General features: G+C 40.4%; 6 protein-coding genes across 6 annotated transcripts in view; 1 reads left to right on the top strand and 5 right to left on the bottom strand.

The window, feature by feature from the left end:
- Positions 1-319, bottom strand: part of spata20 (spermatogenesis associated 20) — a 45,165-nt gene extending 44,846 nt beyond the window's left edge. The window contains exon 1 of the mRNA XM_084342081.1: positions 22-319. Coding sequence (XP_084198207.1) covers positions 22-221 — 200 coding nt within the window. The 5' untranslated portion in view covers positions 222-319. The remainder of the gene's footprint in view (positions 1-21) is intronic.
- On the top strand, positions 240-18,401 carry LOC311250413 (pepsin A-like). Its single transcript, XM_084342083.1, has 10 exons — positions 240-314; positions 15,543-15,618; positions 15,917-16,067; positions 16,167-16,284; positions 16,851-16,969; positions 17,173-17,369; positions 17,474-17,593; positions 17,706-17,847; positions 17,996-18,094; positions 18,189-18,401. The coding sequence occupies exons 2-10, from the start codon at positions 15,563-15,565 to the stop codon at positions 18,324-18,326; spliced, it is 1,140 nt and encodes a 379-aa protein (XP_084198209.1). The 5' UTR covers positions 240-314; positions 15,543-15,562; the 3' UTR covers positions 18,327-18,401.
- Positions 539-5,029, bottom strand: LOC311250217 (PI-PLC X domain-containing protein 1-like; the record flags this gene model as incomplete). The annotated part of the gene is made up of 6 exons (XM_084341793.1): positions 539-774; positions 944-1,127; positions 1,277-1,444; positions 2,467-2,598; positions 2,685-2,809; positions 4,918-5,029. The coding sequence occupies 6 exons, from the start codon at positions 5,027-5,029 to the stop codon at positions 539-541; spliced, it is 957 nt and encodes a 318-aa protein (XP_084197919.1).
- On the bottom strand, positions 7,403-10,282 carry LOC311250351 (pepsin A-like). Its single transcript, XM_084341992.1, has 9 exons — positions 10,217-10,282; positions 9,841-9,991; positions 9,622-9,739; positions 8,837-8,955; positions 8,440-8,636; positions 8,211-8,330; positions 7,957-8,098; positions 7,710-7,808; positions 7,403-7,615 (listed from the first exon to the last, which is right to left on the bottom strand). The coding sequence occupies exons 1-9, from the start codon at positions 10,270-10,272 to the stop codon at positions 7,478-7,480; spliced, it is 1,140 nt and encodes a 379-aa protein (XP_084198118.1). The 5' UTR covers positions 10,273-10,282; the 3' UTR covers positions 7,403-7,477.
- A 1,170-nt stretch (positions 18,402-19,571) lies between the features above and the next one.
- On the bottom strand, positions 19,572-23,107 carry LOC311250474 (pepsin A-like). The gene is made up of 10 exons (XM_084342172.1): positions 22,961-23,107; positions 22,767-22,842; positions 22,318-22,468; positions 22,101-22,218; positions 21,076-21,194; positions 20,695-20,891; positions 20,445-20,561; positions 20,194-20,335; positions 19,933-20,031; positions 19,572-19,840 (listed from the first exon to the last, which is right to left on the bottom strand). The coding sequence occupies exons 2-10, from the start codon at positions 22,820-22,822 to the stop codon at positions 19,703-19,705; spliced, it is 1,137 nt and encodes a 378-aa protein (XP_084198298.1). The 5' UTR covers positions 22,823-22,842; positions 22,961-23,107; the 3' UTR covers positions 19,572-19,702.
- An 805-nt stretch (positions 23,108-23,912) lies between these two features.
- Positions 23,913-25,930, bottom strand: part of pkd1b (polycystic kidney disease 1b) — a gene marked incomplete at its 5' end in the record, with an annotated part of 30,097 nt that continues 28,079 nt past the window's right edge. Inside the window, one exon of the mRNA XM_084341564.1 lies at positions 23,913-25,855. Coding sequence (XP_084197690.1) covers positions 24,968-25,855 — 888 coding nt within the window. The 3' untranslated portion in view covers positions 23,913-24,967. The remainder of the gene's footprint in view (positions 25,856-25,930) is intronic.

Here is a 25,930-nt window from a genome sequence, read left to right as displayed (position 1 = left end):
CATTAGCCGTGTTGGCTTTACCTGAGGTAGTAGGCCGGCTGGTGATGGTGGAGGAGCTGTAACCTGTGTGTTGGTGGGTGGGGAGTTCGTCTGAAACACCTAATGTCACCCCCTGAGTTCTGATGGTGACTGTCCGCTGCCAAAAAAGCTGCAGTCAACAGGCGTGCAGGCTCCACACGGCTATTTTTGGACGTCGACTGACGCAATGCTAGTCTTAACATCGTAATCCACCAAGTGTGCTCCTAAGTAAGTTTAGCAAGCTAACGTTGGCTACTTTGTTGACACACAGACCAGCCAAAACTTCCAGGCATGAGGTGAGCATTTTATTGCAATACCACGGTTTGACACATGATGGCGTGCCAACAGACCAGGAGAACTCATAAACAATCCCAGTGTGTGCTCTGTTGGTTCTTGCATTAGTACATCATTGGTTAGTTAGAGAGCAAGAGAGTGAACTTGTAAAAAAAAAAAAAAAAAAAGAGTGAAAAGTTAATCATTCCAAAAAACAAAGAAAAAGAGACATGTTTCCTCGATGCTTTCACACGTGTTTCGAAATATTGAGCTCGACGACCATCGAGACGAAGCCGCCTCGAGTCGCCAAGTCTGAGGCGATGATGTTCATGGGTGTTTTGACCGCCTGCTCTTTCACCCACCGCAGCAGGCGAGGCAGACTCCTCCGTATGACGTTGGGAAAGTTGTCACAAAGTCGAAGGATGTACACGAGTATCTTGGCATTGTTGGGCAGTGTCAGGTTCAAGCCACAGACGAAGAACTCTGCAGGTTATTGAGGGGCAAATTAAAGCTCAGAGATCATTTCACACAACACAATATAATTTTCAAAGGGCTCTGTTCTTGAATTTGCACAGTAATATAGACATTTTCAACCTACGTCCTGTTCACAACATACTGGACTCATTGAGCTGCAGATACAGAGGAAACTCACGTTTAGAAGGCCTTCCTTTTTCCAACTGCTGACGAAGTTTTGATTCAACTTTTGTCGAATCCATACTATTACCGTAGTAATAAATTATTTCAGTCCACATCTCAAGGGGCCGTTTTATTGGGTAATCATACGAAACTATGACGTTTCTGCCTTGGTCCCAGCACTTCTTCAGGGTGGGGGTTTCCTGTTGTGATACATGATACAAAGATTTTGTTTTGGAAGTGGTATGAAGCCATGTTCTTTTTATTTGAAAGCCACAGCAGCTTACAGTAAGCAGGCTATTTTAATATATTTGACTTATTTATCTTAATTAAATAAAAATATATACTTTACCCCTCTGAGGAAGAGTTTGGGTCCAAACAAGGTCTTGATGAAGTTGATGAGATGGTTGTGGAGGTGCTGGTCATTCTTTTTATCAAAGCCTTTGAAGTGGGATAAAGCCAGAATGAGGATCTCTTTGGGGTGACTCTCTGCCCAGTCATGTATGACCCTGAGAACAGTCTGATCACAATGGCAAAACAGAAGCTCTTAAAAAAAGTAGGCTACATGCACATTTTCATGTGGTTGTTCTCATTTATTAGAGAAGCACCAGAATCACATCAGTCAATCATTTGGATTGTGGTTCATAATAAAAAATGATAAAGAAATGTACCAAAGTACTTTTACCGCTCCATGGCACTGGTTACAAGAAGAGTATTTTCACTGACTGATCAAACTTTAGCATGTTCAGGGACTTAGCCAGACTTTTAGAATTACTGAGGTCATGAGTTCATGACCCCCAACTCCTCTGACATTAAAATTTAAGCCTCTAAATTGTAAGTTAATGTTATTTAAAAGTATCTTTTCAGACATTAGTGACTTTATTTTTGATAGTAGACTATAAATGGGACAGGAAATGGCAGGAGATCGAGGGAGATATTATATGCAGTGAAGGGTTACAGCCAAGTCGGCAACCTAAACCAAAAGGTCACCAGACAGCCTTTCAGTCTACAAAATCTAAATTTGTCATATTCTATTTGATCAGTGGAGTGTTATACACAGTTATACATTTATAATCTCTATAAGTTATAAAGTCATTTGTGTATTTATTTACATATTTATTGGCATAAAAGTGGTCAACTATAAACAGGGCTGGATTACTACATGGATAGATCACACTAGACCCTAGGCCTGAGATTCTTTTAGATGTTTAGGATATTTTAAAATGTATGTTACAAATGATTTAATTATTATTTATGGCAGTTGATGATGTTTTCTCCTTTGTCTCCGCCCCCTACTAGCGAGGAGACCTTAGGCGTGTGCTTAGAATACCTGTGTCTAGATCCTGCCCAGAATATAGAATCCAGAAGTGCTGATTGCCTGTAGACTAAAAAATCCTGATACCACTGGTGACCAATGTTCTGCAAGGTTGGTTTAATCCTACTAATAATAATATATAATATTATTAATCGATGTATACATGTATACATAATTAAAAGAGGCTCTGCTCTTATGGTTTACGTATATGACATTTCAATCTTTACCTCCACATCAGTGTGTGTGTACAGCCCATGATGAAAGTAAAGCCTCGTGGGGTTGGTGTCATTCCGCTTTTTAGCAATCCTCAGGTCAAAGTAGCGAACTCCTGCATCCAGTTGCTTTGTGATGGTCTCCTCCTGCATTACAAGCCACTACAACAGTCAACAACATCTTTTATGCACAAGAACATTCATTACTGACTGAACATTTAAACACCATTTACCTGAGTGAGCGCCCATTTGCGCACTATTTTACGTGCACAATAAATCTTGCTTAATCTTTTCAGTCTTTCAGGCTCTATTATAGGAGAGTTGATGTCCAAGTCATAACTCATTGAGTCATGGCTACCTAGGAATTACAAAACACACAGAAACACAAACAACAAGTGTTATAGAATTGTTAAGAAACTTGCTTTTCAGGGAAAACCATACATCTCCAAATTTGATGATTTTGGATTTTTAGCCATGCTAACACCATGGCTTTATGGATGTCATCAATCTGTCTATTGATGGGTTGGTCAGTTCACTACATTAGTCAAGTCTGAAATGTCCTCACAACCAGGCGTATCAGATGGGCGGCCATACAATTTGTGCCAGGGATCCATGATGCCTGACTGTCCTTTCTAGTGCCATCAGCAGGTCAGAGTTTTCACTAAATTAAGGATGATATCTCGACATGTGCTTGATATGTTGTAACTAACTTTTATACATACATTCATGGAGCCCAGAGGAGGAATCCTAATTACTTTGCTAATGTACTGACTTTTCCTTTTGTGCCACCATGAGGTTGACATTTGTGGCTTTGAGTGAATTATCTCCATGAACTATTGGATGGATAACCATGAAATTTGGTGCAGACACTCATCTTTCCTCCCAATTGAATATTGTTGGGTTTCCCCTGTCCATCTATCATGCTCCATCATTATGTCAAAATTGTAATTTGTCCATACCATCATTTCTGACTAAATACCTGCAAAATGAATGACATTCCCATAAGCCTTACCTTTACTTTATGTTTAGAGTTAGCAAATATTACTAACCTTACCAACATTTTTATCTCAATTTTCACGAGGTTAAGTGAAAGACCTCAGACTTTTTTGTCTTGTCTTTTACCAATATAATCCATCCACCTGATTGGTGTGGTATATTAAGATGCTGATTAAACAGCATGATTGGTGTGCCTTGGGCAGCTATCAATAAAAGGCCACTTTAAAATGTGCATTTTTAATCACACAACACAATGCCACAGATGGGCATGCTAACTGCAGGAATATCCATCAGAGCTCTTGTAATTTCCAATAATTTTGCAGTACATCCAACTTGCCCTCATAACCACAAACCACTTCTAACGAGACCAGCTCGAGCATCTGAAACCAGTCACCAGGACAGCGGATGTAACACTTGGTTTGCACAACCAAATAATTTCTACACAATCTGTCAGAAAGCATCTCGAGAAAGCTATTCTGTATGCCCATTGTCCTCACCAGGGTCTTGAACTGACTGCAGTTTGTCATCATAACCGACTAGGCTGGGCAAATGCTCATCTTGGATGGCATCTGGCACTTTAGAGAAGTGTTCTCCTAACAGCTTAATCCTGGTTTTAATGTACTTGACAGATGACAGACAGCGAGGATGCTGTTGTGTGGGTGACTGGTTTGCGAATGTCAGCGTGTGAACAGAGTATCCATGGTGGCAGTGGCGTTTTAGTATAGCTGGGCATAAGCTACAGACAAAACACAGTGCATTTTATTGATTTGAATTCACAGAGATGCCATGACGATGCCATGCCAGTTCTTGCATGGACTCCATACTCACCAGACATGTCACTCATAGAGCATGTTAGGGTGCTCTGGACTGGCCTGTACGACAGTGTGTTCAAGCTCCTGCCAATATCAAGAAACTTCACACAGTCACTGAAGAGGAGTGAACCAACATTCCACAGGACATAATCAACAACCTGATCAACTCTATGCAAAGGAGATGTGACACTGTGTTAGGCAAGTGGTGGCAAAACCAGAAAGACTGGTTTTCTGCAGAAATGCACAACCTCAGCCCTAGTTGTGTGAAGTCTATTAAGTGAGCGCTTAATGAATGTCTTTTTTCAAGATACTTATCAGAGTGGCCTTTTTATTTTAATCAGCCCAAGATACACCTGTGTAATAATTGGCTTTTTGTTAGCATCTTGATATGCCACACCTGTAATGTGGACAAATTATCCCGGCAGTTGTTTAAAACGGAGAAAAATGGTAAAAAGTGTCAGATGGTGAACATGGTACACATAATACCTGCTTACCTTTAGCATGTCAGCACTGTGATTGTGAGCCTTTTAGCATAATGACATTAGCATTTAACTCAATGCACAGCTCTGCCTCTCACAGCCGCTAGTATTTCAATAGACTTTAAGTCCTGTTCAGATAAATGAAAAGATAAGACAATGCAGCAGTTTCAGCCTCATACCTGGAATGGCCAGATTAAAGAGAGGAATGTTGTGAAGTTCAGCTGGTAGTTGGGACATCCAGTCACAGTAGCTTGCTACTTCTCTTCTCTTTTTGCCTTTTGTTGCAGACATTGTCATCTAAGATTCTATATGAAACAAATCAAAGTCAACTCAGTTTCATAACACAGTAGTTTTAGCTAATAGATCACCATTAAAAAAAGCATAGAAACGAAGGACAGACATTTAGAGGAACGCCACTTACCCTGCCAAGATGATTGACAGCCTTCCTTGGGTTCTTTATTACCTCAGATTTGACAGTGCAGACGTGTACAAGGACTGATTTCGTCCTAAACTGTCTTATGCTGCTCATTTAAAGGCTGCGGTGTTCAGGTAACTATCTTAATAGCACTGTCGTAAGAGACAAAAAAAACCTGTACCTGCAGCAGTCAATCAGGTTTTTGTTATCAGGAAGTGCACTGCATGAGGAAATCTAAAAACAGAGTTACCTCTCCCTGTAATGTTTGATGGAGGTCATAAGCAGTTATGGTAAAACTTCCTCATGCCATCAATGTAGTCATGTAATGTAACCATTTTGTAATGGGATCACACCAGCCATGACTACAAATCTAACACGACACAAGAGAAGTGCCCAAAACATCACATACGGAGTTAGTAATTGTTTGTGGTAGCATCATCTAGTGTGCAGGCTCTGTTTTTGTATATTTCACTTGTGCTTCTGTCCAATGTGTGAACTACCCAGCAGCTAGCTTGCTCAAACCATAAAAACCATAACCTGTAATGTTAAGTGTCCCGTTAGTGGTCCACTAGGCCAAGACTAGATCAAATTCCTACTCAACCATACTGTAGTGAAGTACAGATGAACTGATGGGAGAAATGGCAGGTTGTGCCTTCAAAGGATCAAAGTATGATAGTGAAACGAGTCAGGGTTGTGACACTCCCAAAAAATTTTTTGTAACTGTTTTACAGCTGCGTCTTTGGGAAAAAGTGTTTTGTGTACATCACATGACATTGTATGTACATGGTATGGGCACTACGTCAAACAGATTGCTGAAGAGATTACCTATATTTGCAGGCCAACCTGAAAGTTAGCATTTCCCTGATTCACTTGACAAAAAAGCCAATGGAATTTTTCAGTTGGCTTTGGATTATTGTCGAATATAAGATACAGCAATAGTTTTTGGAAACGTAATGCAATTGCCAGAAGTAAAAGCTAACATTGTGAACTACGAAAGTTTGAGTTGGGATAGTTGGCAAGCAAAGTATGCCTGTAAAGGCAAACCAGTGAATAGATTAGTTTCCGTGTTCGTTGTGATGAAGGTTATTGTCAACATTTTTAAGACACATTATGGTTAGAAATTCACAAGTGGGTTATTTAAGAAAGTATTTTATGTCATAGACCAGAACTTGAAATTAAGCTTGTGTTAAACCACAGATCGGGAGTCGTAAGTGCAAAAATCTTAACTAATTTCTGGGTTTTAGGACACATTCCTGCGGCACTCTTTTGGCATCAAAGCCCAGTGCACTTCATGTGGGCTTTCCCTGCTCAGGCTGTTGGACCTGACCGATCAGAGTAGACTAGGTTTTTTGGGAAGGGGGCCTCAGAGAGACAGGAGCTAAAATGGAGTGTTTCAGAAACAGGGTGAAAAGCAGTGCTGCAGCATTGTACAGTTTATGAAAAATAATATGTTGTTCAACATTGAAGCATTTCAACCTATCTTGTAAAAAAACTATGAATCTATGAAAAATCTATGAACCTGGGGATGAGCATATACTGTTCCTCACAGATCATGAATGAACTCTGTCAGAGCCTATGTAAGGTTTAAAAGAAGGGATAGTAAATTCATGCTCCTACAAATGAACAATTGAATTCATAAGCTGTAAAACACACCCTCCCAATACACTCAGTAGTTTTACTGCTATAGTCTTACACAGTCTGGTATGACAAGTAGCTTACGGTGGCTAATGTTATAGTGTTAGCATACTTTGGAAAGATTTTGTTGTGTAACTGACATTACTCACGCAGCTTGCTGTGCCTCTCTTCTCCTTTCACTTTTAGCGTGTTTTAGCATTTACCAATTTCCCATAAACAGTAGCCTCTTATCGTACATAGACTCACCTTTAGAATGCTACTCACTCATTATGTAACACACCATAGATTTATTGTGCAGTGCACAGGGTGGAGAAGAAACAGACTGAGACACTCTGCATTACTGTTTGATTGACATACAGTACTACAAAAACCTTTGACATAAAGTTGTGCCATTGCATGTATGTTTTGTATGTAGTGTCTTTCCATCAAAGGGTGTGTTTCATTGGGTTATCATCTTAAATGAGGTTTTGTAGTAGCTCAGCATTGACACAGATTTAGGTTTCTGTGTGTTTGTTGAACAAGTGAATTAAACTCCAGTTGATTTAACTCTTTTATTGAATTCTAGGAATTGTAATCATTTCTAGGACAAGAAAAAGATCTGCTATCACTGGAAATCCTACGATTGCACTAAGATGTGTGTATGATTGCTGATTGTTGCAAGGCTCTTGGGCAAGGTGACTTCAGGTTTTTTATTTAGCTTTAGCAAGACCGACCATATTCTGGGCTCTGCTGTAGATGGAATAGAACTGTCTGAGGAAGACATCACCCAGGAGCCACTCGCTGTTACCTCCTTTGTCCAAGCCAGTAAGGCAGCCGTAGTGTTTAGTCTATGGGAGAGATTATGGAGAAGAATTTCAGATGTAAGGAGAAATGTTGCGATGGGAGAAAATACAAACTCTGGCAGGGAAAACAAACACAAACCTGACGAATGTAGGCAGAGGATGGGAGGGTAAATTCCTGTCCTTGGATGTGGAAGGTCACATCTGGCATTTGAGGAATATCGTCACAGTTGACAGTCATCTGACCGCAGATGGAGAGAAGAAAGAGTATCAAAGTATCAAAGTTTGGTTCTACTGTTCAGTTTTCAACTCTCTTAAGTTGTATTTTATTCAACGCAAAGCTACAGAAATCTGATTCAGTCAACCAGCACGTCTATTCTGGCACTGACCTCTCCGTTATTGACAGTAATTCCCACCAAACTGTTGATGTTGTCGATGTCGCTCTGAGGTCCAATGACCAAAGATGTGCCAGTGTCCACAATAGCCTGGCAGCCGCCACTGCAACCAACAACCTGACCATTGATAGTAACACTAAAGGAGAGACACAGCATGCATCAGACAGATGTCAAACACTCTTGCCGACAATATCAGTTTGGTTTGGAAACATTTCAAAGGACCTGGGATTCTGTATCCATGGCTTTACCTGTCCATTGTGATCTGCCAGAATCGCTGACTAGACAGGGGAATCCAGGTAATGGGAGCAATGTAGTGGTTGGGGTCAACACCACCGAAGGTCACCACACTGCCTTTGTGCTTTGGTTGACTAGAGAGGAAAGTGAGAACTTTCTGATGAACTCTGATAAATTAACTTATGTCTCAGTAAAAATGTTTTTTCTCTGAATAGGATACTGCAAAGCCATGGTTGTCCTTACGCATTCAGGTACACAGAGAAGAGATCCTCGTTGACCAGGCCCTGATTCATCATGTTGTCAAACACGGGTGTAGCACCGGAAGCAGAAATGGATGGGTAAGCCAGGCCCAGAAAGCCATCAGCATGCATGTACTCCATGAAGGGACCCTCAGTCTTGCTCAAGCCAAAGATCTGGTTTGTCACAGCGATCCCACCCACCTGGCAGCCAAACACAAAGACGATACAGGGGACTAAACGTCTTAAACTAGAGTAGGATCTTTAAAATTATACGATTTTTGGTTACAACCAAGATGAATAACAGCTTTCTGCCTTGAGGATGGTGGGACAAAGCAATAATCAATAAGATCTATGATTACACATGCCAGCTCAAAGTGATACTATGTTATTTAATTTCTCACCGTGACAGTGTCATATCCAAGGATGCCAGTCATGCTGCCAGTGCCATAGCGGATATTAAGAGGACTACCGTCCTGTCTGTAGGTGCTGCTCGCAGCAGGATTATACTTCACATGGTTATCTAGGAAGGTACACATGAAAAAAAAGTTGTTGATGTTTGCTGATATGGTATAGGTTTCCAATAACTTTCTTTGTAGTTCAGCAGAAATAAGAAATCAAAATAAATTGATGCAACCACCCTCGTTATCAGTCATCTTCACTAATAAGTGGCTTTCATAAGGAGCTATTTTAGGACAAAAAGGATTGCGATGCTTCTGACAAAACTAAGTACCAATTCTATCTGCATCCCTACCCCAACCTTCCTAATGTTTACTCAAGACTGTCACAAGACCTGTGTTCTCTTACAGGTAGATCTTGATCTTTCTTCAGCCTATGATTATCTCTGGACCATATCTTTTTGCTCAACAGTTAGCCATAACTCCAACCATACTCACTCTTACTCTATCCCAATTTATGGCATTAAGGTGGCATCTGGTACGTCCTTTATTCAACATCTATTCTTGAATGGGCATCCCCTAGAAGATCTCAGTCTAGGTGGACAGGACTTAACTAACCCTAAAAGTAAACTCTTCAATGGTTTCTGAAGCTCACAAATTACCATTGCAAATGACCTCCGAATAAGAGAAATGAGATGGCAAGCTTTCTTAAAATGGCTACCAGACCTTAGTCTGTCCATGTAACATCTGTCTGTTTATTGAGTGGAGGTGTATGGTATAGCTTTACATACTGCAGGCTGGACTGCTGCAGTAGACAGAGGGCACCCACAAATTTGATGAACCAGTGTCAAAGATGACCTTGAAGGACTGAGGAGGAGTTCCAATGGAGATGATTCCATAGTAAGCAATCTGGAGACAGCAAGAGAAACTGAGATTATTCATAACCAGAACGAGCCATTTCTCAAAGTTCTGTTCATCCATTTGTTTAAGCGTTAGCCGCTGTTACTTACATTAGCATCGTTGGTCATGGGCTGAGTGCCCACAACAAAGCGGTCATCGAACTTGGCCATGGGGTTGTATGGGTACTTGAGCTTGTACTCCTCCCACAAACCCTGCTCCTCCAGGATTTCCCTGGCTGTTTTACCCCTCTCCAGAGGGACCCTAGGATTCACCAGAGGGAGCAACTTATTTCATATCCTTTCAGCTACATTTGTATGCCTTTTTTTTTGCTCATGCGTACTTCTCATTACTTGTACACAGGGAATCATGACTGAGATTTTCATGAGCCTACTGCCTTCACTTAAATTTCTCAGGACCTCATGAAGTGTAAGTAGTAGGCAAAATCCAAAATAGAAGAAGTAAAGGAAAATGATACGGCCGACTTACTGGACGAGGCACTCAGACAGTGCCACCATGGCACACACAACGAAAGCCCACTTCATTGTCACGGCTCTGCTGTCAATTATGTAAGAAAATTGAATTTCAGTTAAGCAGAATCAAGATCTGGTCACAAAGTTAATCACCAAACCATTCAAACTGAAAATCAGCAGTAGTAACATCGTAGGTTTATGTGTACTCACCTGTAGACCCCAAAACCTGAGTGCCTACAGACAGGCATGCATCCTCTTTTATACAGGTGGAGTGACATTTTGCCATTACACAGTGATAAGGCAATGAACACAAATAACCGATAAGTGAAGATAAGCAATGGACAAAATAATCACTGACCTCAAGACAAAGTCAATTATGTGATTAAAAGAAGGAACATAAACTTTTGGAAAAAGCTTGCACACATGCAGTTTAGTATTTGTGTTAATGTTGAAGGTGCTAACTGGTAAAAGAAGTGGCAAAGCATCACTTTGGTAACCCAAAATGTGATATGAAAAGATTTTCAGGGTTAATATAATAATTGTCAACTTTTTGGTTAATGTTTCAGTTTGATGGATAATATTTTGTTTTACTTTCATGCATTTTATGCTTTTCTGTTACTTCAATCTCAACATTTTATTTTAAACTAATAAAACCAAGCTGCATTTTGAATTTGAATGTATTTTCCATGTATATTAAAGTCAAACATTTGACACCTTTACTATCATTTAATTTTAAACTTCAGAGTCAATCCCCATGGCACAAGGCTCTCTCAATAACAGTGTTTGAGCTATGTTATCTTGTGTTTATTCTTATATCAGGATATTTTCCTTTAGATAGATAATAATATGAATTATTGCTGATCAAATATTCATAGCAATGTGTTATCAATTAAAGTAAACACATTAAGAAAGGTGATAGCAGTAAACAGCTAAGCACAGCTAGGTGCAGGCTTCATCGCAAACATGCATATACATGCACACAGCCTGGCAATACATAGCAAAATGGTGACCAAAGTTTGGTCATGATACGTGCCCTTTTGTTATAGGCCACTTCCACTGCCACATCCCCTTTTAGCCAACTGGCATGAACACAAACACACACACTTCACCTCCATGCCAAATTTCAACCTCCTACGGCGAAAAGATATGGCCGCAAAGGGTGGGGACATTTTTCGGGACAAACCAACACATACATTTCCAAAAGTCAAGGATGAATTCATTCTCATACAAACAACGAATCAAACTCATAAGCAATAAAACATACCCCTGCAAAATTTAGTTCATTCAAAGGTTTTATGATACAGTCTTACTTGTTTTGGTGTGACCGGTAGCTTACAAAAGCTAAATTTAATTAAAGTTGTTGTTGTTTGTGAGAGCTAATGTAAGCTCGTCTGCCCTGGCTATCTTAACTTTTAGCTCTTCCTTCGTCCTCTCATAGTGCTTTTCCATGTGTTTAGTCACAGTAGTAGTGGTTTAGTGCTATTTGTTTAATCTGGCCATTCCAGGTATGAGGCTGAAACTGCAGCATTGAAATAATATGTAGCCCAAATTTTGACAGAGTGTGGGTAAAGGAATTTAAAATTGACATATCCATTGTCATGTGAAAAACAGGTCTCTCCAAAACAACTTTTAATTGGCTTTAAAAAGTTATAATGCTTTTATTGAGATTTGTTCAGTTCAGATTTTGTAATAGTACTTTATTGAGTTTAAGAGGTAGAAGAACAACTAACAACTATCTTTTCATTTAGCTGAACAGGACTTTTGAAGTCTATTGAAATACTAGCTGCTGTGAGAGGCAGAGCTGTGCATTGAGTGAAATGCTAATGTCATTATGCTAAAAGGCTCACAATCACAATGCTAACATGCTAAAGTTAAGCACGTATAATGTGTACCATGTTCACACTTTTTACCATTTTTCACCGTTTAAACAAGTAGAAAAAGAAGACTTCATCTGTGCATTCAAAAGGCTTTCTTTCTCATTGTTTTATATGTATTACCTATTTGGCCTTTAATGATAGGAAACTCAGAGAGATGACAGGAAACAGGATGACAGAGAGGGGGGTGACACGCAGCAAAAAGACCGATTATTACACAGGTGTATCTTGGGCTGATTAAAATAAGAGGCCACTCTAATGTATATCTTGAAAAAGACATTCATTAAGCACTCACTCAATAGACTTCAGATGACTAGGGCTGAGGTTGTGCATTGATGCAGAAAACTAGTCTATATATCAGTCAATAAAATGCACTGTTTTTTGTCCATAGCTTATGTCTGGCAATACTAAAACACCGCCGCCACCATGGATACTCGGTTCACACGCTGTGACATTCGCAAACCAGTTACCCACACAATGCCATACTCGCTGTCTGTCTTCTGCAAGTACATTTAAACCAGGATTAAGCTGTGAGTAGAACACTTCTCTAAAGTGCCAGATGCCATCCAAGATGAGCATTTGCCCAGCCTAGTTGGTTATGATGACAAAAGTCAGTTCAACACCCTGGTGAGGACAATGGGTCTCTCTCTGCTCTAAGTACATGGTCAACTGTAACAGCATTGCACAAACGCCAGATGTGACCTTCCACATCCATGGACAGCAATTCACCCCCCCAGCTTCTGCTTATGTCCATCAGGTAAGCATTTGATTCCCTGCCAGACTCAGTTTTTCCTCACCTCACTGCACTTCTACTCAATCTAAAATTATTCTCCTAAATTCCTCCCACAGTATCAGTACTATGGCTGCCGTACTGGCTTTGGCAATGGAGATGACAGCCTGTGGATCCTGGGTGATGTCTACATCAGGCAGTACTATTCCATCTTCAGCAGAGCCCAGAACATGGTGGGTCTGGCCAGGGCTAGATAATCAACCTGAAGTCACCTCGCCCAAGAGCCTTGCAACAATCATGTGTACATCTTAGTGCTATTGTAGAGTTTCAGTACTGCTGTAATGATGTGAGATGTCTGAGATTCAAACCTTTTCCTTGTCCTATAAATGATTAAATGCCCTCAAATCCAATAAAAAACAGTTAAATCACTTTGCACGTTGTTTTATTAAACTGTACAACAAAAAGCCCTATCATACACCCACCGCAAAGTGTTGCACAGTGCAGCGTTCCTCCTCCTCAGTTAGTGTTTGTGCATGTGCTTATATGCAGTCAAATGCAGTTGTTGAGGGGACAAAGGACTGGGAGACAGCGTAGGCCAAAAGTCCATCATCCAAGGAATACATACCTGTCCCTCAGCAAAGAGGAGTGTTACTTTTTAAATAGCAATGTGCTAGTTGCAGGTGCATCTGGCATTTGCGAATGCATAGGAATATGGACGTACAGTTGAGGGAATTTAGTGCCAAAGGAAAGTGACATTACTGCATGCAAGGAAAAGTTTAAAATACCTAAAAGCAGAAGCCCTAAAGCACAGTGTATATGTGTTTTGAACCCATCTTTTCAGGTGCATCAACTATCTGGATAGTGCACCCTTTAAATAGAAAGAATAAAACTGTGCCATTGAATTTAGACTAGCTTTTCATTGGTCTATGGCAGTCACTTTCTGCTGCCTAAAGATAGCAATGCACCATCAAAGCACCTGACCACACCTCATTTAATATCAACACACCCAGGTGCAGAAAGATGGGCCCAAACAGGCAGGACACCAGGATTTCAGATTTGGGTGGACCACAGTAATTCTGGCTGGGCCTCATTAATACATGTGTTAATAATGTTTGCCTTTCATTTATTTATTTTTTTTACAGTTTTCAGTCTTCCACACTTTCTGAGTGCAACACTACTGTCATAGATACAAATCCCAGGTCTGTAATTTGTCAGACATAATGTGAAGCTAACTACAAACAAAACACGTTACATCATTGTATCTTGAAGTAAACATTTATGTAACGCTGTGATCCTGCGCTCTCACTGCAGAAACAAGTGATAGGGGGCTGTGGCAGAGACACCATGCACCTTATTACAAGAGACTGTACCATCAAAATAATTTGATAAAATGTTTTAATAAAAAGCTACTGGTCACACCAAAACAAGTAAGACTGTATCATAAAACCTTTGAATGAACTGAATTTAGCAGGGGTATGTTTTATTGCTCATGAGCTTGATTCGTTGTTTGTATGAGAATGAATTTACAATTACGTTCTAGTTTCTGGTGCTTTCTGCCTAATCTCATTGCCTCAATTCAGTGAATGGAGTTGGCTCATGTGTCATCATCTGACTTGAGCATAGAACTTTGGACGTGATAAAAAAGTGGTTGTATGGAGGGGACTCCTACCGGGGGGCTTCTGGTGGCCCCAATGGAGTTAGGAGTGTCCAGCAGCTCTGCAGGTTACTCTGTTGGTTGGTCCCCAAAAGTGTCCCCCTCCCCTTTTGCGACCATATCTTTAGGCCCTAGTCGGCTGAAATTTGGCATGGAGGTGAATTGTGTGTGTTTGTGTTCATGCCAATTGGCTAAAAGGGGATGTGGTAGTGGAAGTGGCCTATAACAAAAGGGCACGTATCATGACCAAACCTGGGTCACCATTTTGCTATTGCCAGGCTGTGTGCATGTATATGCATGTTTGTGATGAAGCCTGCACATAGCTGTGCTTAGCTTTGGCTACTGATATCACCTTTCTTAGTGTGTTTGCTTTAAGTGATAACACTAATAATTCATATTATTATCTTTCTAAAGGAAAATATCCTGATTTAAGAATAAACACAAGATAACATAGCTCAAACATTGTTATGATGAGAGCCTGTGTGTGGAAAATACATTCAAATTTAAAATGCAGCTTGGTTTTATCAGTTTAAACAAAAGAAGGGGAGATTGAAGTAACAGAAAAGCATCAAATGCATGAAAACAAAATAGTATGCATTAAACTGAAACATTAACCACATTAAAACTCAAAAAGTTAACAATTATTATATTCATTTATCCTGAAAATCTTTTCATATCACCTTTTGAGTTGGCAAAGTGATGCTTTGCCACGTCTTTTACCAGTTAGCACCTTCAACATTAACACAAATACTAAACTGCATTTGTGCAAGCTTTTTCCAAAAGTTTGTGTTCCTTCTTTTAATCACATAATTGACTTTGTCTTGAGGTCAGTGATTATTTTGTCCATTGCTTATCTTCACTTATCAGTTATTTGTGTTCATTGCCTTATCACTGTGTAATGGCAAAATGTCACTCCACCTGTATAAAAGAGGATGCATGCCTGTCTGTAGGCACTCAGGTTTTGGGGTCTACAGGTGAGTACACATAAACCTACAATGTTATTACTGCAGATTTTCAGTTTGAATGGTTCGGTGGTTAACATTGTGACCAGATCTGCTTGACTGAAATTCATTTTCTTACATAGTTGACAGCAGAGCCGAGACAATGAAGTGGGCTTTCGTTGTGTGTGCCATGGTGGCACTGTCTGAGTGCCTCGTCCAGTAAGTTGGTTGTATCATTTTCCTTTACTTCTTCTATTTTGGATTTTTCCTATTTACACTTCATGAGGTCCTGAGAAATTACTGCAGCCATGTGATATTTAAATGAGCAAGTGTCAGCTCTCTGTGTATGAATTGTGCTCAAGGGTTACTTTAAATTTTAATGAAGGCAGTAGGCTCATGAAAACCTCAGTCATGTTTCTCCGTGTACAAGTAATGAGAAGTACACATGAGCAAAAAAAAGGCATACAAATGTAGCTGAAAGGATATGAAATAAGTTGCTCCCACTGGTAAATCCTAGGGTCCCTCTGGAGAGGGGTAAAACAGCCAGGGAACTCTTGGAGGAGCAGGGTTTGTGGGAGGAGTACAAGCTCAAGTACCCATACAACCCCATGGCCAAGTTCGACGACCGCTTTGCTGTGGGCAATCAGCCCATGACCAACGATGCTAATGTAAGTAACAGCGGCTAACGCTTGAACAAATGGATGAATGGAACTTTGAGAAATGGCTCGTTTTGGTCACGAATAATCTGTTTCTCTTATTGTCTCCAGATTGCTTACTATGGAATCATCTCCATTGGTACTCCTCCTCAGTCCTTCAAGGTCATCTTTGACACTGGTTCATCAAATTTGTGGGTGCCCTCTGTCTACTGCAGCAGTCCAGCCTGCAGTATGTAAAGCTATACCATACACCTCCACTCATTAAACAGACAGATGTTACATGGACAGACTAAGGTCTGGTAGCCATTTTAAGAAAGCTTGCCATCTCATTTCTCTTATTTCGAGGTAATTTGCAATGGCTATTTGTGAGCTTCAGAAACAATTGGAAGAGCTTACTTTAGGGTTTGTAAAGTCCTGTCTAGATCACCTAGACTGAGATCTTCTAGGGGATGCCCATTCAAGAATAGATGTTGAATAAAGGACGTACCAGATGGCACCTAAATGCCATGAATTGGGATAGAGTAAGAGCGAGTATGGTTGGAGTTAAGGCTAACTGTTGAGCAAAAAGATATGGTCCAGAGATAATCATAGGCTGAAGAAAGATCAAGTTCTACCTGTAAGAGAACACAGGTCTTGTGACAGTCTCGAGTAAACATTAGGAAGGTTGGGGTAGGGATGCAGATAGAATTGGTACTTAATTTATTATGACTCCTGCTGAACTACAAAGAAAGTTATTGGAAACCTATTCCATATCAGCAAACATCAACAACTTTTTTTTCATGTGTACCTTCCTAGATAACCATGTGAAGTATAATCCTGCTGCGAGCAGCACCTACAGACAGGACGGCAGTCCTCTTAATATCCGCTATGGCACTGGCAGCATGACTGGCATCCTTGGATATGACACTGTCACGGTGAGAAATTAAATAATATAGTATCACTTTGAGCTGGCATGTGTAATCATAGATCTTATTGATTATTGCTTTGTCCCACCATCCTCAAGGCAGAAAGCTGTTATTCATCTTGATTGTAACCAAAATTAATTGTATAATTTTAAAGATCCTACTATAGTTTATGAAGTTTACTCCCCTGTATCATCTTTGTGTTTGGCTGCCAGGTGGGTGGGATTGCTGTGAGAAACCAGATCTTTGGCTTGAGCAAGACTGAGGCTACCTTCATGCAGTTCATGCGTGCTGATGGTATTCTGGGCCTGGCTTACCCATCCATTTCTGCTTCTGGTGCTACACCCGTGTTTGACAACATGATGAATCAGGGCCTGGTCAACGAGGATCTCTTCTCTGTGTACCTGAATGCGTAAGGACAACCATGGCTTTGCAGTTTTCAGAGAAAAACAACTTTTACTAAGACGTTAGCTAATTTATCAGAGTTCATCAGAAAGTTCTCACTTTCCTCTCTAGTCAACCAAAGCACAAAGGCAGTGTGGTGACCTTCGGTGGTGTTGACCCCAACCACTACATTGCTCCCATCACCTGGATTCCCCTGTCTAGTCAGCGATTCTGGCAGATCACAATGGACAGGTAAAGCCATGGGTACAGAATCCCAGGTCCTTTGAAATGTTTCCAAACCAAACTGATATTGTAGGCAAGAGTGTTTGATATCTATCTGATGCATGCTGTGTTTCTCCTTCAGTGTTACTATCAATGGTCAGGTTGTTGGTTGCAGTGGCGGCTGCCAGGTTATCGTGGACACAGGCACATCTTTGGTCATTGGACCTCAGAGCGACATCGACAACATCAACAGTTTGGTGGGAGTTACTGTCAATAACGGAGAGGTCAGTGCCAGAATAGACGTGGTGGTTGACTGAATCAGATTTCTGTAGCTTTGTGTTGAGTAAAATACAACTTAAGAGAGTTGAAAACTGAACAGTAGAACCAAACTTCGATACTTTGATACTCTTTCTTCTCTCCCTCTGCGGTCAGATGACTGTCAACTGTGACGATATTCCTCAAATGCCAGATGTGACCTTCCACATCCAAGGACAGGAATTTACCCTCCCATCCTCTGCCTACATCCGTCAGGTTAGTGTTTGTTTTCCCTGCCAGAGTTTGTATTTTCTCCCATCACAGCATTTCTCCTTACATCTGAAATTCTTCTCCATAATCTCTCCCATAGACTAAACACTACGGCTGCCTTACTGGCTTTGACAAAGGAGGTAACAGCGAGTGGCTCCTGGGTGATGTCTTCCTCAGACAGTTCTATTCCATCTACAGCAGAGCCCAGAATATGGTCGGTCTTGCCAAGGCTAAATAAAAAACCTGAAGTCACCTTGCCCAAGAGCCTTGCAACAATCAGCAATCATACACACATCTTAGTGCAATCGTAGGATTTCCAGTCATAGCAGATCTTTTTCTTGTCCTAGAAATGATTACAATTCTTAAAATTCAATAAAAGAATTAAAGCAACTGGAGTTTAATTTACTTGTTCAACAAACACACAGAAACCTAAATCTGTGTCAATGCTGAGCTACTACAAAATCTCATTTAAGATGATAACCCAATGAAACACACCCTTTGATGGAAAGACACTACGTAAAAAACATACATGCAATGGCTTTATGTCAAAGGTATTTGTAGTACTGTATGCTCAATCAAACAGTGGTGCAGAGTGTCTCAGTCTGTTTCTTCTCCACCCTGTGCACTGCACAATAAATCTATGGTGTGTTACATAATGAGTAGCATACTAAAGGTGAGTCTATGTACGATAAGAGGCTACTGTTTATGGGAAATTGGTCAATTCTAAAACTTGCTAAAAGTGAAAGGAGAGGATTGGCACAGTAAGCTGCATGAGTAATGTCAGTTACACAACAAATTCTTTCCAAAGTCTGCTAACACGATAACATTAGCCACCGTAAGCTACTTGTCATACCAGACTGTGTAAGACTGTAGCAGTAAAACTGTTGAGTGTATTGGAAGGGTGTGTTTTACAGCTTATGATTTCAGTTGTTCATTTGTAAAAGCATGAATATACTATACCTTCTTTTTCAACCTTATATAGTCTCTGACAGAGTTGATTCTTGACATTATGCAACAAAAATACCAAAGCCAAACCAGAGCAATTGATACCATATCTCCTCGGACAAGCACATCAAACTTTATCCCTCTAGCTAGCACGTGACGTGATCTTTGGCAGCCGGGTGTTTGTATTTATTGTGATAAAGCATGGTAGTAGTACTACTAGACTGAAGAGTAGCATGACACATTTTATAAGTACATTTGACTTTTTCTAAGTGCTGTATTGTAGGCTGCCTAAGTATGTGTTCCTTGGAGGATGGACTTTTGGCCTACGCTGTTTCCCAATCCTTTGTCCCATCAACAACTGCATTTGACTGCATATGAGCACATGCACCAACATTTAACTGAGGAGGAGGAACGCTGCACTGTTGTGTCTGTGGGTGTACGATAGGGCTCTTATTGTCATGTCTATTTGTTGTACAGTTTAATAAAACAACATGCAAAGTGATTTAACTGTTTTTATTGAATTTGAGGGCATTTAATCATTTATAGGACAAGGAAATGGTTTGAATCTCAGACATCTCACATCATTACAGCAGTACTGAAACTCTACAATAGCACTAAGATGTACACATGATTGTTGCAAGGCTCTTGGACGAGGTGACTTCAGGTTGATTATCTAACCCTGGCCAGACCCACCATGTTCTGGGCTCTGCTGAAGATGGAATAGTACTGCCTGATGAAGACATCACCCAGGATCCACAGGCTGTCACCTCCATTGCCAAAGCCAGTACGGCAGCCATAGTACTGAGACTGGGGGAGGAATTTAGGAGAAGAATTTTAGATGGAGTAGAAGTGCAGTGAGGTGAGGAAAAACTGAGTCTGGCAGGGAATCAAACGCTTACCTGATGGACATAAGCAGAAGCTGGGAGGGTGAATTGCTGTCCATGGATGTGGAAGGTCACATCTGGCATTTGGGCAATGCTGTTACAGTTGACAGTGTACTAAGAGCAGAGAGAGGGAGAAAAGAAAGTGAAAAAAGAGATGCAAATGTATAGAAAGTTGGTTCAACTAATACATTTTTAACTTCGTTAGGTGGCCATTTAGTCAATGTGAAGTTACAGAAATGTCATTCTGTCAACCAACACAAATTTCTTGGCACTTACGTCTCCATTCTGGCTGCTAGCTCCCACGTAAGCGTTGATGTTGCTGATGCTGCTCTGAGGGCCAACAATCAGAGAGGTGCCAGTGTCCACAATAGCCTGGCAACCACCATTGCAGGCCACAACCTGACCATTGACGGTAACACTGAAAGAGAGACACAGTAGAACATGTATCAGACAGATATATACTAAACCAAATCACTTTGGTTTAGAAACATTTGGAGCGACCTGTGATGCTGTATGTGTGGCTTTACCTGTCCACAGTGATCTGCCAGTACAGCTCATTGGAGAGAGGGATCCAGGTGATGGAACCAGTGTAGTAGTTGGGGTCAACACCACCGAAGGTCACCACACTGCCTTGCTGAGAGTTACTTGAGAGGAAAGTGGGACATTACTGATAAACTCGGGCAATCAGCTGCTGTCTTAGTATTAAAGTAACAGTTTGATGTCAAGAAATATTTCCTTTCTCTGGATTGGATATTGCAAATCTATGACGGTTCTTACGAGCTCAGGTACACAGAGAAGAGGTCCTGGTTCACGAGGCCCTCCGTCATCATGTTGTCAAACACGGGTGTAGCACCAGAAGCAGACAGGCGTGGGTAAGCCAGGCCCAGAATGCCATCAGCACGCATGTACTGCATGAAAGGAGCCTCAGACTGACTCAAGCCGAAGATCTGGTTTTTCACAGCGATCCCACCCACCTGGCAGACAAACAAACACAGCGAATTAAAACCATCTCAAACTACAGTGGGATCATTAGGTTTGTAATGGAAATATCCCCTTCATTTGCTTTTCCAATTTGAATGACATTTAGATATATAATATGAATAATGAATGAACGCTATTTTCAAGTACAAAGTGGTTAAATATTCTTTTATTTCTCACCGTGACAGTGTCGTATCCAAGGAATCCAGTCATGCTGCCGGTGCCATATTGGATACGGAGAGAATTGCCGTTGTGTCTGTAGGTGCTGCTAAGTCCAGGATTAAACTTGTCGTGGTTGTCTAGGAAGGTATATGTGCACATTTAAATTTTTTGCTGATATGACATAATAATTATGTTATGCTTCAGCAGGAGTTAAAAGTAAATAATGCAATTGACAATGAAAACAATGAAAGCAACAGCCCGTTTTCATAAAAAAAAACCACAATCAAAAACCTATACCACAATCACTATCCCCAACTGTTAGAGCAGTTTATTAAGACCCAAATTAAATGTATTGCTAGGCGACGACCTCTAGTGGCTGTAGTAATTATTACAGCAGCAAAGGAGGAAGTCAGGTGATCTTTGTGTCCCGTGTGAAACCAAAAGTCAACAGTGAGTTATATTAACTAAGTAACGTAGTTAACTTATGTCATGTATGTAATGTACATCAAATTACATACGTAATGTACTCACGTATGTAAGTACAATTACCTAAGTAGCCTAGCATACTTATTTTAACCCAAACGACAATCTTTCCCTAAACCTAACCAAATACTTTTGTTGCCTAAATCAAACCAAACCGGGACCATTATAGGTATGCTATGCTGCATTGGTCATGTCATTTTGGTAACCGTGATATGAGTCATAATGGGAGTGATAGGCCATTGACTTATGCACTCATTTAGGTATGAGGAGGTGATTATGAGGCAAAATTATATAAATATGTTGTTGTGTATTCTATTTAACAATGTAGACAACTCCCATGATCCCATGTTACTTTATGACATCATCAAACTCTGTCTTTTGTTGTGGTTTTCATGAATAGACCCATTACGACAGAAATAACATGATGTTTTCTCTGGTCCGGTATTAACTTTCAAACATGTCTGTCAAGTTGGGGAGGTCTTGTTGATGTTGAAAACACCTAAACCTAACCCTAATCCAGGATAAGAGAAATAAGATAGCAAAACTTTCGTTTTACGTACTGCAGGCTGCACTGCTGCAGTAGATGGAGGGGATCCACAAGTTAGATGAGCCGGTGTCAAAGATGACCTTGAAGGACTGAGGAGGAGTTCCAATGGAGATGATTCCGTAGTAAGCCATCTGGAATTGTGGAGACACAGAGAATATTCATGACAGGAATGAGCCATTTCTCAAAGTTCTGTCCATCCATCTGTTCAAGCTTTAAGAGCAGTTACTTACATCAGCATCGTTGGTCATGGACTCAGTGCCCACGGCAAAGCGCTCGTCGAACTTGGCCATGGGGTTGTATGGGTACTTGAGCCTGTACTCCTCCCACAGACCCTGCTCCTCCAGGAGCTCTCTGGCTGTTTTACCCTTCTCCAGAGGGACCCTATGATTCACCAATGGGAGCACCTTAATTTGATTTCCTTTCAGCTACATTTGTACACCTTTAATTCACATTTAAAGATGTTTTTGCTCATCTGTCCTTCCTCTAAAACTTCTCACTATTTGCACGATTACATTCAGATTTACTCGTGAGCACAGTACATATGAAGAGGCCTGACACTTGCTCATCTAAGTGTCATATGTCTGCAGTGGTGCCCTAGGAGTTAATACAGTTTAGGTTGTAGGTAGAATCAAAAACAGAACAAGAACAGGAATGTGTTAGAGTGTAACAGCTGACTTACTGGACAAGGCACTCAGACAGTGCCACCATGGCACACACAACAAAAGCCCACTTCATTTTCTCGGATCTGCTGTCAACTGTGTAAGAAAATACATTTCAGTCAAGCAGAATCAAGCACAGGTCACTAATGTCCGTCACATTACAGAAGGATTCAAACAGAAAATCTAAATGTCTGTGATCCTGTAGTATACTCACCTGTTGACTCCAAAACCTGAGTGCCTGCAGATGGAATTCATCCTCTTTTATAAAGGCGGTGTGACATTTTAAAATTACACAATGATAAGGCAATGAACACAAATAACTGATAAGTGAAGATAAGCAATGGACAAAATAATTGTTGACCTCTAGACAATGTCAATTATGTGACTAAAGGAAGGAACAAAAACTTGGAACAAGCTTGCATACCTGCCTTGTACTAATGGTGTTCATGTTGAAAGTGCTAACCACTATTAAATCACAATGGCTCTCTTGTCAGAAAAAAAAAAGTCAAAGTGTGATACAAAACTATGCCCAAGATAAATTCACAGCTCTAATACATATGAAACAGTTCACTTCTAGTGTTTTATCTTGGTTAATGCTTCAGTATTATGCATATTTTGTTTTTGTCTGTTGCTTTTTATACTTTCATTTTATTCTGTTTACTTTTAATACAACAAATTTTAAATTTGTGTTCTTTCTATTAAATGTCGTTGTATATTGGCCATATTTTCTGTATGTTATGTGTACAATGTGTAATAACATACAGTTGTTAAACTAAGGTGAACCCAAACTGCATGTCACCACATTTGAATGCATTGTCCATGTACATTAAAGTCACACATCTCATATTTAATTTCACTTATTCATTACATTTTAAGCTAATACCACAGTCAGTCACCTTAATGTTGATTGTGGTGTCTCAGCAATAAGTGTTTGGTACTACATTATCATGTGTTTACTCTTGTATCAAGGTCATTTCCTTTTGATAGCTAATAATCTGAATTACTGTTAACAAAATAGTCATAGAGCTGTGTTATCATTTAATCTAAACATATTTTTTTTTAAAAACACTTTGCACACAGCCCTGTAAAAGAATGTTATAAATAAAATGGTTGAAAAATTTAAACTTACACACACTTTCAGACCAAATGGTCACTTGTCTTTATTCTTCTGTGGAGTAAAACATCAACAGGGTCTTTTACAAAAGCTATATCGGCATATAACTGCATTTACAGCATACAATACTGTAATGAACAATATTATGTGCAAAGAAGTAGACAAAAGTGAAAACTTGACTCTATATTTAAAAAAAGTAATTACACTTTAATTGCTTTACAACGGTTCAATTTATACAGATATTACTAATTGCACTCTCTCTTCACTCACAGTAACAACTTATCTTACCATTGTCTGTTTTTATGTGTATGTTCAACAGGCTTTTTGGCCTAAATAATTCACTGGATAATGAAAAAATGATTTGCATTTCCATTATATCTTTTGCATGTGCATGCATTGGAGTCAATTTTTTGTAGCATTAGAAATTCCTGTAAATTGTTTCGCATACAAGACATTTACAAGACAAGAACTTAAGGGGAAGACCTGCCCTTTCTGGTGTGCCTCATGGGACCTTATTTCAGAAAAAATAGGTATCATGGTCAATGGCTTGAGACAAGTTTTTGATCCAGGGCTGGCTTGACAAGGTTTCGGTTTGGGGTTTTTGTGAGTGTTAAACAAGACAACATCACTTATGTGTCTGTTGAGTGTGCAGTCTTTACGTATTTTCAGTCTTAACCTTGATTTGTTTTATGACAAACTACAACTTTCTTGAGTTGAAGATTTGTCTTTTAATTTGACCTACATCATATGTATAATTCATGGCACAATTCAAACAGGATCAAAAAATGATTTGTCCCTCACCCGAACTACTGTACATATTTATTCTGAAATAAGGTCATATGTTGGTTCAGCGGAAGGGGGGAGACTTCTCCTACTGGTCATGCAGCAAAAGCAATAGTACCAATAGCATCTTTAACTCAACTTTCCCACATCTTTCAACGCATCAAACTAGTTACATTTCCGAAGAAGCAACAATCATTACAGTACGGCTGTTCAGTGCTATGTACAGTAGCTGCAAACCACTACAAAGATCCAGTCAGATTCACTACACAGACCCAACAGGAATAGAATCTTTCAACTAAGTTCACTTCCAGTGTAAGCACCTGGTCAGTCTGATCCTTCAGAGATCCAAGCCTTCCTCTTAACTGGGACTCCGTCACCGATTTGTCTTCTCATCCCTTCTTCACTCCTTGGTCTGGTGTTGAATGCAAAATGTTCTCCTCCATTGCCACATGGAGCTCCACCTTGGGTCAGAAAGATCCTCTGAGCTGCATCGGCTGAATGAGAGCTCCCAGAATGCCAAGCTCTTCTCCTGGGGAATCTAGCAAATCCAGTAGAACCTACAGGACACAACTCATAGGTTCCAGCTGCAAGCTTGGCTGCTTCAGAAGTATGGTTGTTGAAAGATGGCTGAAGCTTGATTGGTACTGATTCAGACTCAGAGTAAGTGCTACGTGTATGGGGAACAATCAATGCAGCGGAGTTGTTAAGTGTGGAAGGAGTGAAGGAAAATGATGATGGAAGGGAGACTCGTGGCTTGGGGTAAAGAAGGCCTGTTTTCCTGTGTCTAACTTCTCCTGACGTTTCCCTTCCTTTTTCTTCCAATTCCTTTGGCTTTGCTGACTCTCCGAATGTTGCTGCATCATTGTTGATCAACCTATTTCTTCTTCTTGCCTGAGCTTCTTCCAGTTTAATTTCCAGGCTGTGAACGTCCTCAGTAATCTGATTGACCTGATCAAAACGAGATAGCAGTTCACTGACACAGGGCAGCAGGCGGACCAGGTAGGGCTGGACGTCAAACCCAGGCTCAGACACTGACAAGTCCTCAGACCTCATGGAGACGGCTGAGGACAGGGGACGGGGGGATGAAAATGAGGAGGATAGGGAGGGAGAGAGCGGAGAGGGAAGGGTGGAAGATAGGGTGGAGAGACGGGATTCCTGCGAGGACCTGGATGAAGGGATGTCCATACCTTCGAACTTCACCCTGTGCCTGAACTGGAAAGGAAAATAAATGAGTAGGATCAGCAACATGCATTGACTGCACAAGTTTCTCATTTACTCAGTTCTTCA

The sequence above is a fragment of the Pagrus pagrus genome (assembly GCF_965226575.1).
Source record: "Pagrus pagrus genome assembly, chromosome: 21".
NCBI lineage: Eukaryota > Metazoa > Chordata > Actinopteri > Spariformes > Sparidae > Pagrus > Pagrus pagrus.
The sequence above is the reverse complement of the archived record's forward strand: the minus strand, read 5'-3'. Positions and strand labels throughout refer to the sequence as shown.

Excerpts from the sequence above, each read along its gene's own strand:
- LOC311250351 (XM_084341992.1), bottom strand. The coding sequence starts at position 10,272 with ATGAAGTGGGCTTTCGTTGTGTGTGCCATGGTGGCACTGTCTGAGTGC. Across the intron at positions 8,637-8,836 it reads TTGGATATGACACTGTCACG|GTGGGTGGGATCGCTGTGAC; the intron begins GTGAGAAATTAA and ends TTTGGCTGCCAG. Across the intron at positions 8,331-8,439 it reads TTCTCTGTGTACCTGAATGC|TCAACCAAAGCACAAAGGCA; the intron begins GTAAGGACAACC and ends TTTCCTCTCTAG.
- LOC311250413 (XM_084342083.1), top strand. The coding sequence starts at position 15,563 with ATGAAGTGGGCTTTCGTTGTGTGTGCCATGGTGGCACTGTCTGAGTGC. Across the intron at positions 16,068-16,166 it reads CCATGACCAACGATGCTAAT|ATTGCTTACTATGGAATCAT; the intron begins GTAAGTAACAGC and ends TATTGTCTCCAG. Across the intron at positions 18,095-18,188 it reads CCTCTGCCTACATCCGTCAG|ACTAAACACTACGGCTGCCT; the intron begins GTTAGTGTTTGT and ends TCTCTCCCATAG.
- LOC311250474 (XM_084342172.1), bottom strand. The coding sequence starts at position 22,822 with ATGAAGTGGGCTTTTGTTGTGTGTGCCATGGTGGCACTGTCTGAGTGC. Across the intron at positions 21,195-22,100 it reads CTGCAGCAGTGCAGCCTGCA|ACAACCACGACAAGTTTAAT; the intron begins GTACGTAAAACG and ends ATACCTTCCTAG. Across the intron at positions 20,562-20,694 it reads TTCTCTGTGTACCTGAGCTC|TAACTCTCAGCAAGGCAGTG; the intron begins GTAAGAACCGTC and ends TTTCCTCTCAAG.